Consider the following 12,355-nt stretch of genomic DNA (forward strand, 5'->3'; position numbering starts at 1 on the left):
TTTTAATCTATAATTAATTGACTTATAAATAGTGTGGGTTGACTGTTGATACTTTACATATTACAAATTATAACTACTTACCCTCCGTGTTGTAGTAGCGCTGTTTGTGCCAGCTGGACTTGCTCTTCACGTGCCCAAATCCTGAGCTGGGCAGCAGTGGATAGGCGGTGGCGTTCAGGTTCTCTCCCTCTGGATGCCCGAAAGTCTTGAACTGCATGGTGTAATCGAGGGGCGTTTGGGCGGCCACGGCACGTGTGGGCGTCTTGGCCGGAGCTCCTGTCCGTCCGCCATTCACACTGAACGTAGCATATGGCGAAATCTCGTACATTTCTAGTACACAATCACAGAAGACAAAAATTAGTTAAAAGCTCACTTGGAAAAATTCTAAATTATGTATTAACAACTTAATTTACTTCCTAAATCGCTTAAAGTAGGTCTACGTTTATTTTACGCTATTATTTTAAGCCATCATTAAACTATGTTTAAGCAAAATTCTCTCATGTGAATTCATATTGTATTTAAATATAAATAAATCCAAATAAAAAATATAGTAAATAATATATATTTGCCCTATAACCTAAAATAAATATTTAACTAGTATTTGTTAACGTGTTGCCAGCGATGTAATTGCCACCTTTAGGGAAGCACACGTTTCGCGCTTATAGACTCAATCGACTTACCTGACTCGTTGCCCTTGTCCACTGTCTTAACCGGCGAGGCGCTGTACACCTGCTGATTGCGCCGATTTTCATGGTCCTCCTTGTAGTCACCCGGCAAAGTCCTGGATTCGTAGCCCTCGGCGATGGGTCCACACAAGGTGCGTCGGTGTTTGATGGTCAGGGCGCTGGGAAGGTAGGAAGAGACAAAGCTCCATTATGAACCAAATTGAAAGATCAGAACAAGTTTTCCTTGTATTACGCTGCTGTTAATAACTCATTGATCGCTGGCAGAGGTAACTAAGCTAATGTTACTTCACTTCTACACTGAGGCTTTTAAAGACCAAATTTTAGGAGATGGATTTTATATTGCTCAAAAATGTAGTCATTTTTATTGTGACATGAAGCTTAAAATCAATATTAGGAATTTACGTAATTAGATTTTATTTATTGTCGCCTAAAGTAGGTTTATGTGAGACTGTTTTAAGGGCCATACAAATTTGTGGAAGTGCAGCATTTAATTGGGAAAAATGCAACTGCACAAAATGATCCAATAAAAGTCAAACGAAATTACTTATAGTTTTTTTTTAAGTCCATGATTCAATCTGTTTGGGGATTAAGGGGTTTCTCATTGGCCTGTTTGCAAAGCTCCCGTTCGTTGCTTTTGCATTCGCCAGCAAGAGAGTTAATAAATCCTTAATTAACATTCGCAAGCCATTACGACAAACGACTTCGTCCTGCACGGGCCTCAATTCCCAGTTCGATTCCCCTTTCATCCGGGAAAACCCTGTGAACACCCCAATCACCCCGATTCGCGTAAAAACAGGACGCACTTACATCGTTATGATGGAAACGGTGATGATGACGACGACAATTAGCGTCGCGAACCAATCACCGCTGGTCGGATTTGTTGCGTTTATCAGATTGTTCATCAAATCGTTTTCCGAGGGGAAAACCGATGGTGGCGGAATGGTGATGCCATCGATGTTCGTCGTGCTGAAATGATAATGCTCCGTCGTTTTTCCCGCATCGTTGGTGGCGGAGATTCGCAGCTGATACCACTTCGCCGGCAGAAAGTCGCAGAATATTAAATTTTCACGGTTTTCCTCGGCGTTCGAAATATCCGATGTGACAACTGTCCACCGTATGTCGCCTGGGGGTAATGGCCAATGGAAAACACACGCAAAGGACACACAAACACATTCCGGAAAGAAGAGAGATGGAAAAAAGGAAATTATGCATCATACGCTACGTTGAACGCGGCACGGACTACGGAATAAATTTGATAAATATTTATAAATACAAATGGCTGTAGATTGGTCAGTTAATTGAAAACAAAAATAATTATATTAACTGTATTTAATTTAAAGCGAATTAAGCGTCAGCAACTGGGTGACACAAGGTTTCCTACCTTTATGACGCCTGAATACTCTTAATTAAGCAATTACAAATTTTAATTAAGGTCTCTTAGCCGGTTTAAATTGTGGAAAAATAATGTAGTTGCCTTGACGGAGTCAAATGTTTACAAAAAATTAAAAACACAACTTTTACAAAATCATATTGGTTAAATTTATATTTTGACATCTGAAAAAATTGTATAAAATAAATATTCATGGATATGATGTCATTAATACTTTGATAAGAATAATTTGGCAAACAAAACCAATAACAATAAGTCATGAAATTTATAGAGTTTAAAAACCAATTACGAAAAAAATTAAAGTTACATCTATACATAAATTAGGGAGCTCATTACATTTATTACTTTTTTAGATTCATTACATATTAGAAAATAATTTTAAATTATAGTTCAGCTAATTTTAAGCGGTAAAAAACTTTAAAAAAACAATCAGTTAAATAACAGGCAAATTCTTCAATGAATAATACAATTTAGTCGGCTCGTTGACCATTTTTTTTTAACCAACTAGTGCCACCCAGAACTTCTGGGTGTAAATGAAAATCCGGACCCGAATGACTCGCCCATGCATTCATTGCTAATTCGCACTCACCCAGCGGTCGGTGCTCGATGGAGAAATGATGAATGCTGCAGCCGCCGTTGTGCCACGATGACAGCTTCAAATTCACGCACGTCGCATTTGTGGCAATTAGTTCGTTGCCGTTCGGGGCCTGAGAGGCTGCAAATGGAAATCGAAAATGTAAACGAAATAAAGGTGGAAAATGCAAAGAGGGACTTACAGTCCCGGTCAAAAGAATAAGACTTCAATTATAAACTCATCTGTTACCACAGCAGAATTGATAGCATCCATTCTTTTAAATATTCCCTCATTTTCAATCAAAATTATATGACCCAACATTTATTATGCAATCAATTAAAGGGATGGCATAATACTTAAACAAATTTTTATAAATGGTCTAAAAAATCTATGAAACAAAATAAAGAATTCCTAAGATGGCCAATTCTACCCATACTTCTCTGAAAACGAAGAATATTTCGGATTATTATCTTGACCGTTGCTGTAACCTTTCACCGGTTGCCATTTGTGGTCAACAGACCAAATTTGAATTCAGGACAGGACTGCTGGGGATTGCATCCCAGTTCCGACTTACCTTTGCCCTTGGTCCAGACATTAATTTCCTCGCTGGCCACCCCAGAGCCGACCATATTGTGCGCGGACATTTTTATAATGTACTGATTTCCGCACTTCAATCCCGAGATCGTGAAGGCATTATTCTCGGGCAGTAGCTCGGTGCTGGACCAACTCTCGCCGGCCGTGTGGTACGATATGGAGTATCCCTGGAGCGGAGCTCCCCCATCGTCGGGGGCATCCCAGCTCACGCGAATGCTGTCGGCGGAAGCGTACTGCACGATGATTTGCGGTGCGGCCGGTGGCTTCATCGCAATCACCTGGTACTGGATCTCGTCACTACCGAACAGATTGTTCGCCGTGCACGTATAATTTCCGGACAGACTGCCTTCGACTCCTGCAAAAAAAAAGTGTGACAAGGAAATGGAAAAATCGTTCGCAAATGCTAGTGAACAAAGAAAACCAATCAATTTAATCTGATTTTTTTTCAAAATTATATCTGCAATTATAATCAGCTTATCTGGTTTAAAAAATTTGTTGCTGTATGTACGTTGTCATACTTCAAAGGTTCGAGCTTATCATAAAATAATATTGTCTTACCAGGAAACAAAAAGCCAAATCGTTTTTCTCAACAAATAAATATTTTGTATTATTATTGTTTGGTATTTAACTTACGGTGAATCTTCAGGTTTCCCTCGTTGGTCACCTCATAGAAGGGACTGAATGTTACAGGGCGATCACGGGTCAGCCAGCGGGCACGGGGCGTGGGATTCCCCACAGCCAGGCATTCCAGCACCAATCCAGTGCCCACGGCCTTGCGCACAATCTGACCAAAGGATGCGATTCGAGCAGGAGCTGGAACAGGGAAAATGGCAAGCAAAAAACACAAAGTGAACAACAGAAAGGCAGGACATTTAGTTCGGTAAGCGAAATTAAAATGTTGCGGCTTGTGCGGCTTTCCCCAGCACGCTGAATAAATGTCAAATTTTTAATTAAAGCGACCATTTATCAGCTTATTTGTATACATGCACTTGGAGAAATCGATATTTTCCTAAAAATTAAACTACTATTTACAGTCTTTTATGTACAACAAAAAGTTTCGAAAGTCAAATAACTAAAACAACTACATTCTTAAGATTAACTTGAATATAAAATAAAATGTTGTTTTGGCAAAGTAGATTATTTGGTAATTTGTAGGTTAAATATAAATATTTTGTAAGTTTGTAATGAGGTTTGATTATTTATAGAAGTTTCTATCTATTTTGTTAACTATTCTTTAATTTTCTGAATTATTATTTTACAATTTCTGCCAGTCTTTTTCTAGTGTACTCGTACAAATATTTTTGTGTGTATTGCGTTTGTCTGGCTTCTGCTTACCTCGCGTATTGGTGGCCTGGGCGATCACAGATGTGGGCTCACCTTCGCCCACGGATGTGGACGCCGACACCCAGAACTCGTACATTTGATTCTCGGCCAGGCTGCGTGCCTCGAATATCACCGGATACCCGTTCTCGTCGACACGCACCATGTGAGCTGAACCGACAAAAAAATTAAATGACCATATACGTTTCAATGCCCCCCGTTGGGCGCCATTTTTTGTATACTCACTTTTGGCCTGGCCCTTGCGACCCGCCTCCCTCGCATAAACCGTGTAGTGCGAAATGATCCCGTTGCGATTTTTCGGCGTGAGCCATGAAATCAAAATCGAATCTGCCGTCAGGGCTGCTGCCTTAATGGACGCCGGTGCATCGGGCACGTCGTCGTCCGTCTGGCAGAAAAGTGGATGACTGGCCAAGCCATCTCCAGTGGCCGTGTAGGCCAGCACCCGGATGGAGTAGTTGCTGGCCTTGTGCAGCGTATGCAGGTAGGTCTCCAGGTTCGAGGTGCGCTTGATCTCCAGTTTGGCGGGGAAATCAACTGGAAAAAATAGCACAAATTAAGGGGAAAAAATTAGAATAAGTCTTACAATCAAAATTATATAGTTCAACTATTCTCTCAATGTATCGTAGAGTAAATTTAACTATGTAGGTTTTACAAAACTTGTATGTAATACTGTGCATAAATATAATTGGTAACCAACTGATATTTTGTGATAAATATAAAAAAACTTATATGTGATTATATTTTTATTCATATAAGCTCTGAATAAATTGCAAGCTTCGCATAATAATTGATATACTAACTGCAAACACAAGCTTCTTAGCTTTAAAACATATATGATGTATTTGCAACTTTCTTAATTCAAACGAACACACCGCTTCAATGCAGAGTCAGTTGGTGTTATTGATTTGATGAGATTTGAAAAATCAGTGCCAAAATCAACAACTTGCAGTCTCATCAATGGGCCACAGCACCAACCCATTGAACCCTACGCCAAAACCAATAAAGTTGAGCAACTCACTCACTTCCTTTGCCCTCCGACCACTTCATCCTGGCACATCCTGCTGCCTGGATATCATATCTATAGCTGTTTGCACAGCGCTCTCAGGCTCTGGCAATATCAACAAAATCAGCGTCATAAAGTGCCAACTGCAAACTGACGCAGCTGGAGTAAGTGGGGGCATACTGTGGTGGCTAAAATAATAGCACCCACAATTTGAAATAGTATTTTGTTAAACTCATTTTAAAATTACGCTTTAAAGTAACATAAATTTGCTTTACTAAAAAACTAAAGTAAGTAAATAAACAGAAATATTTAATAAAATCTAGTCTGGTTTGAATCTTTTCAATGCTATGGTCTTGACCGCAACTGTGCGTGCATCATATACTCACTTTGATGCACAATCGGGCGATATAAAATTTTATAGCCCTGTATGATGCCGCCGTGGAACTGGAGCGGTGGCTCCATCCACGAAATCTTCAGACTCTGCGACGACAGGGCGGTGCAGTTGACGTTCTGGGGCGCTGCCTCGGGAACTGGGAAAAGATTGAGGTACACATGGCGCGTATTGCAAGATATCCTGCCTGCGAATCGGGCTCATTAGCTGCTCCACTCACCTCCCTCGGCCGTCGTTCCGAAGATGGCCGCACTCCACGGACCGGAACCAAAGCTATTCATCGCCCGGATTGTGACCGCATAGCGGGTGTACTTGCGAAGACTCCTCAAAGTCGCCTTGGTGGTCGCCCATCCGCTGACAATCGTTGATTTCAGCGAGTTGTTCACCACGCTGATGAAGTTTATGTTCTGCTTCTCCTCGCTGCAGTTTACTGTGTACCCGATGAGCTCCCCGTTCCAAGACTCACGCGGCGGGATCTGCAATTAATCGTTGCACACAAAAGTTTATTAGGTAATAACTATTTGATTGGATTTCTTGCTAGTAAAAATTAAGTCATAAATTTTTACTTTAATTTTCAATTCAATATGTAAAAACTGGCGAATCAGCGTTCTCAAAACAATTAAAATTAGTTAAAATCTAAATAAAATTAAGTTATGGGGTAAGAACGCATATACCCTATTCTACAATGTCATATGAGCTAAGAACTCGTCTGTACTTAACGAATTGTTATGCAATATGTATATGTAGGTAGTCTTATATCATGAGTTTTTTGCTTGAAAGAAAATATATATTTCTTAAGTGTATTAATTGGAACGACACTCACCTGCCAGGTGACAATCAGTTCGCTTTCGCCGCCCGTCTGCACCTGGACATTCGACGGGGCCTCGGTGGGCGCCTCCTCCTGGGTCTTGAGCACAATGGCCTCGGTGTAAGCACTCCGCTCGATCTCGTTAATGGCCTGCATGCGAATCAGGAAGGTGGTCGCTGGGGTCAGACCCGCCACAATGGCGCTCTCCCGCAGGTCGCTGTCATAGCTGTCCCACAAGGCAAACGAGAAACAGCGAAAAACATTGATATAAATGTCATCATATTTCACTTTTACTTTTGTATGAAAATATATGCAATAATATCTGCGTGATTTATTTCAATATGATATAATTTATTATTATAATTATTGACTTTTTAAATATCTGTTTTGAATAATGTACATTTCTACCTTGTAAGAAGGATTCGGGAATAAATGAGGCCCTTTTAAAGGACAATGAAGATATTTTTAAAATAAATTTTACGAGGGTTTAGCAAGTATAACTTTTATTTACAAAAACGTACTAATCAATGAAAACCTGGTGTAAATATTTTTGTCTGTGTACATAGAGGTCCCCACATACCTGCGACTAATGCTTGTCGATGGCAAGCTGACGTTGATGACGTTCTGTCCATTCCAATCCCCTCCTCCCGCACCCGAAGTCCCATGCGATTGGAGGTATTTGAGAGCCTGATACTGCACCAGATAGCTAAGCACCGGTGAGTTGCCGTCGAAGGGTCGCCGCCAGCTAAGCTTCACTGTACGCGAACCGACCTCGAAGAGGTCCAGATTTGAGGGTGTATCTGGTCGCTCCTGCACCGCCAGGAAAACGATCTGCTCCGCTCGTCCATAAGGATTCTCTGCTATACATCGGTACACCCCGGAGTCGTGGCGATCCGAGTGACCAATGGTTAGATGAGAGTCCACACCCTTCTCCGTTTTCATCTCGGCTATGCTAAAGCGATAGTTATTCAGATCGATGCGTCCATTGTTCTGGGTCCAGCCAATTGTGATGGGTTCGTCGCCCTTGGCATGGCAATCCAAGGTCACGGGATCGTTGCGGCGGGAGCTGACATTTCGGGCGGACTGTTCGAAACGGGCGGGTTCTAAATGGACAGATTTTATTATTATACCTTACTTTTTCCCAATATGGTGATTCCATTACCATTCACATTGATTCGAATTGTTTTTTTAAGACCTGTCCCGATTTCATTGGTGGCCTGACACATATAATAGCCCTCATCATTATCCGTTGCCAGATTTAACAGCAGTGAGTGATTACGCATACTCAGGGGCTTAAAGTCCTTCGACCCTTTGCCTGCACAGAGAAATCAAACATATAAAACATCAAAACAAAAACTTTTCAAGTTTAGCCTTTTAATAGCTTTATAAAACTATTTTTACACTTCGTTTTTAATACAAAAAATATTCAAATAATTAAAGCAATTTCCAAATTTTCGAAAAATGTATTTGCAGAAAAGTATATTTGACACTTTTAAACTTTTTAAACTTACTTTTAGCTTATAACTTTTCTTACAGACATCCGATTTTAAAGCGGCGTACTTCTTAATGATTCTGTATTAATTCTCTAAAAATCTGTGTTTTCAATTTCGTTTGTATTTTTCGTAATATTTATGATGTTACTCCTTTTGAAATAAAAAAAAGGCTTGCAGAAAGTGTCCAAAACTGCACATCTAGGCTAATAACTTTTCTTACAGTACATATAGTTTTTAAGCAACACAATTATTTAATTTACAATTGAAGTGTGTAAAATCTATATTATTTTTCTTTTTTTTCCTAGCCCAATTTTATTGTAAGTCAAAGTCTCTAAATGTTAATTGATAAGCTCAAGTGGGCGGTGAAAAGGGACAACACCCCCTTAACCCATTGAACCCACAGGTACTTTAATGAACTGTGCATCGAAATCCCAGACCAGCTGAGGGATTGGGATTGGCAAACTTACCCTGCCCTTTGAACCAGGTAATAGCTGGAATCGGATATCCTTCCGCCTCGCAATTTATCGATATTGTGTTGCCCAGCATAATGGCCGTATCCATGGGCTCGTAGCTCCAGCGAGGAGCCACTGAAACGTGACCGGGCCACAGGGCGAATGCGTAACGAACGGAATGGAATGGAGAACAACGAAAACGGCAACAAAATTAACAACTCTCGACCCGTGTGCATGTGTATCTTTGTTTTGTAGTCCCAAAAAAGGCAAACTTCGCAGCCAACGGCGCACAAATCCTGTGTGATTTATTTTGAAACAGCAGCGCTCCGCTTCAATAGACACACACACACACCCAGCATCCAATCCCATCGCATCGCATTCCATCCCATCCGGAATTCGGAATTCCCGCCCACTCACCTCGCACCTGCAGCTCAGCCGTGTAGTTCACCTTGGCAGCGGCGTTGCTGGCATAGCAGGTGTACTTGCCACTGTGCTTCGCACTGATATCCTTAAAGACCAGCAGCGAATAGAACTCCTCCTTCTTCTCGGTAATCTTGTAAATTGAAAGAAACACAAGAAAGACGGGCATTATTGACAGTATCGACTTTTGGTTACCCGCTAGCTTGGAGTCTGACTAGGAATAAGTATCAAGTAAAGATAACTGTGGAGAATAAATAAATCATATTTAGGTACAACGCTTTAAGCTAAACCGAACGTAAAAGAAAGTACGGAGGCATTCATATAAAATGCTTTAGTCGTTAACCCCTTTAAAAATTCTGGAAACTTTCTACTTCACAAATACAACATGCAACATTCGGTAAAAGATACCCGGTATCGTAAGAATGGCAAGGACAAAAAAAAACAAACTTTTTCGTTGCACTTTGGAGTGACGGGCTTACCTGCAAACTGCTCGGGATGGAGCTGTCGTCCTTCTTCCAGCTGAAGTAGATGGGCATGTCGCCGGAGGAGACCGCACAGGTGATTTGGGCCCGTCCGCCCTCCTGCAGGTTCTTGGGGAACTTGAAGGGCTCGATGACGGGCGGACCTTGATGAGCGATTAGACGACGGGGCGGCAGACGTTAATGTCGCTCGAAAGGAGCAAAATAAAAGAGACAAAGACAGTCCCCTCTACTTACTGTTCACATTCAGCTGCATGTCCCTGCGAGCCTCCTCCCCCGCTCGACTCCTCACGATGCACGTGTATATCCCTTGATCCCGACCCGGCTCCACATTCTTGATGACCAGCTGCCCTCCGTCGGCCACCGAAGCCAGTTCGTAGTGGTTGCCTGGTTTTGTGGTTGGACAATAATGTGTTAGGCCCTCGGGATCCGTGATAACCCCCCTGCAATTTGTCTTACTCGTTGTCAATTCCTGATGCGCCTTCTCCCATCTAATTTGGTCGATGGGATAACCGGCAAACGGACAGTGCACAATTATATCCTCGCCGGCAACGGCTTTAATCGGTCCAATGGCTCTCACATATGGAGGTCCTGCAAATAAGTATGAAGAGAAAACATAAAATATTAAATAAATCAATAAATCAATCACATTCTATTTAATTGACATATTTATTTAACAAGTGTACTTTAATAAAATAAACTTTAATAATTTTAAATAAGCACTTGTAATACACATTTTATATAAATATCGACGAAGAAATTTAATAATTATTGGTCAAATTCATTAATAATTGGCCCAATTTTATTAGCAATTAAGAAACGTGGAAATAAATCCAAATTAATTCGTAATTTATTTACAAAAGTTGCTCCATTTTCCATTGCTCGGAAAAGAGATATAATATTTACAGTCATCTTGTTTGATGATTTAGGACCCTAGTTATTATTTGCGTGTTTTTGCTTATTTGGGGGCATTGTGAAATTTATTAAATTAGTTACAAAATGCAATTAGGCGGGAATACGGTACGAATGCTGAATAATTCCAATTATATTCGTTTGGCACACATGCGACGTTAATGCATAAAGTGCAGATGCGGCCGCAAGACTGTGTGTGTGTGCCTGTGCATTTTTAGTGCTGCTAATGCAACTCGTTGCATGGTTGAATGCGTTGCATAAATTGCAATATTCATAATTAAACAGGCGAACCAAAGCCTGCGGCTTCATCAGTCCTCAATAGGCCGTTGCATGTGTGTGTGAGTAGGGCGTGGGATAGGCGTATTGGCTAGATCTGCTCATAATCGAAATCATTTTGTCATTATTATCCCGGCAAAAGGCGTTCAGAAGGATGAGGAAAACCGACAGCGCCAAAAGGACTATTGCAAGACCGCCACAGAAGATTAAAATTGGATATTTACCTCATTCCCTCTGATAATTTCATTCACTCAATAACATTTTCCCTACATCTTCAGCGACTGGCCGTTCCTAATTTGATTTTCAATTTGAATCAGCTCAAACCTCTTGGCTGCAGGGCAGCATTCAAAACATCATCATTTATCATCAATACGCACGCCCACTTAAATATCAAGTATACGCACACAGGGACTCAAGCTGCCTGTGCTGCATCATCAATCATTCGGCATACAGGGCGTATGATTTATATCTGTCACACATCCATTCGCTTATGCATTATTAACACATTAAGATTACGCTTTTGGAACTGCTTACAATACTCAAAAGCTCAGCAGTCAAGAGGATATTTCTGATATGGGATGAAAAAAGAAGGGCACTCTCGGTGGTTGACATTTTTATATTTGCACAGTTTATACACCGATGTGACATTGATTATCCTGCCAGAAACTCAGGCATTCGCCAGACAATTCACACTGTCTATCTTGTTGGAAACGTCTTTGGTTCACTGACAAAAAATCTTAATTTGAGATGTAAATCATTCAATAGCGACCCTTAAAAATGAATATTACTATGTTTGATTTGGGCATAAGAGATCAGCAAAATTCAAACAATATTTTTTCTCTAAATTATCATATTTTGGAAAATTGTAATACCCATCTTCCACAGTGTTTCTGTGGGCTGCCTATCGTGTGGCATGATTGGAATGAAAGCAACATCGTCATCGTCTTTCTTGTTGCTTTTCCCGATGTCGTTGCCTCAGGAGATTTTCTTTGACTCGCAGCCAAGCTTTTTTCCGCTGAATAGCGGAGTTATTTTCCCCATATCCTGCACTCCTTTCACAGCGATGTTTTTGTTTCGTTGCCTTGGCGTTATTTCCAATCAGCTGCCGTTTCGATTGCCGATTTTGTAGCTTCTCTGGTAGCGAAATTTGCGGCCCTGAGTCAGCGTCTTTTGTGATTTGCATTGTTTGGCCTGCACACAAAAGACGGCTTTTGGCGGCGCGATAACAAAACGGACACAGAAACCCATTTGTGGTACACAATTAAGGTGCCCGGGTGTGGGTAATTGATTTTCCGAGCCAATTTATCAACTTACCGTAAACATTCAACCTGGCCGAGTGCAGAACGCTGCCCATCGAGTTGCTGGCCACGCACTTGTAGAGACCCCCGTCGTCGGGTCGCACGTGCGAGATATTTAAATGGCTTATCACATCGCCGGACATATCGACAAATTGCCCGATCGCAAACCGATGATGCAGCGATACGTCCATGATGGGCTGCGAGTCCAGCAGCCAGGCGAACTGCAATGAGAAGGACA

General features: G+C 41.2%; 1 protein-coding gene across 4 annotated transcripts in view; it reads right to left on the reverse strand.

Annotated features, from left to right (window-relative positions):
- The window catches only part of LOC108037332 (Down syndrome cell adhesion molecule-like protein Dscam2), a 34,947-nt gene that overhangs the window by 2,945 nt on the left and 19,647 nt on the right, over positions 1 to 12,355 (reverse strand). For 2 of the 4 annotated variants that reach the window (XM_044459113.1, XM_044459112.1), the window contains 19 exons: positions 12,134 to 12,338; positions 10,091 to 10,222; positions 9,869 to 10,018; positions 9,632 to 9,777; positions 9,150 to 9,285; positions 8,748 to 8,867; positions 7,950 to 8,102; positions 7,368 to 7,890; positions 6,803 to 7,013; positions 6,200 to 6,455; positions 5,975 to 6,118; positions 4,811 to 5,119; positions 4,580 to 4,735; positions 3,878 to 4,057; positions 3,225 to 3,599; positions 2,666 to 2,791; positions 1,494 to 1,809; positions 681 to 844; positions 82 to 330 (listed from right to left, as the gene is read on the reverse strand). In XM_044459113.1, the coding sequence (XP_044315048.1) occupies positions 82 to 330; positions 681 to 844; positions 1,494 to 1,809; positions 2,666 to 2,791; positions 3,225 to 3,599; positions 3,878 to 4,057; positions 4,580 to 4,735; positions 4,811 to 5,119; positions 5,975 to 6,118; positions 6,200 to 6,455; positions 6,803 to 7,013; positions 7,368 to 7,890; positions 7,950 to 8,102; positions 8,748 to 8,867; positions 9,150 to 9,285; positions 9,632 to 9,777; positions 9,869 to 10,018; positions 10,091 to 10,222; positions 12,134 to 12,338 (4,051 nt within the window). Of the gene's footprint in view, positions 1 to 81; positions 331 to 680; positions 845 to 1,493; positions 1,810 to 2,665; positions 2,792 to 3,224; positions 3,600 to 3,877; positions 4,058 to 4,579; positions 4,736 to 4,810; positions 5,120 to 5,974; positions 6,119 to 6,199; positions 6,456 to 6,802; positions 7,014 to 7,367; positions 7,891 to 7,949; positions 8,103 to 8,747; positions 8,868 to 9,149; positions 9,286 to 9,631; positions 9,778 to 9,868; positions 10,223 to 12,133; positions 12,339 to 12,355 lie in introns of all 4 variants that reach the window. The other 2 variants (XM_044459111.1, XM_044459110.1) reach the window with 1 other exon arrangement.

The sequence above is a fragment of the Drosophila rhopaloa genome, unplaced genomic scaffold (genome assembly GCF_018152115.1).
Source record: "Drosophila rhopaloa isolate 14029-0021.01 unplaced genomic scaffold, ASM1815211v1 contig_178, whole genome shotgun sequence".
Lineage (NCBI taxonomy): Eukaryota > Metazoa > Arthropoda > Insecta > Diptera > Drosophilidae > Drosophila > Drosophila rhopaloa.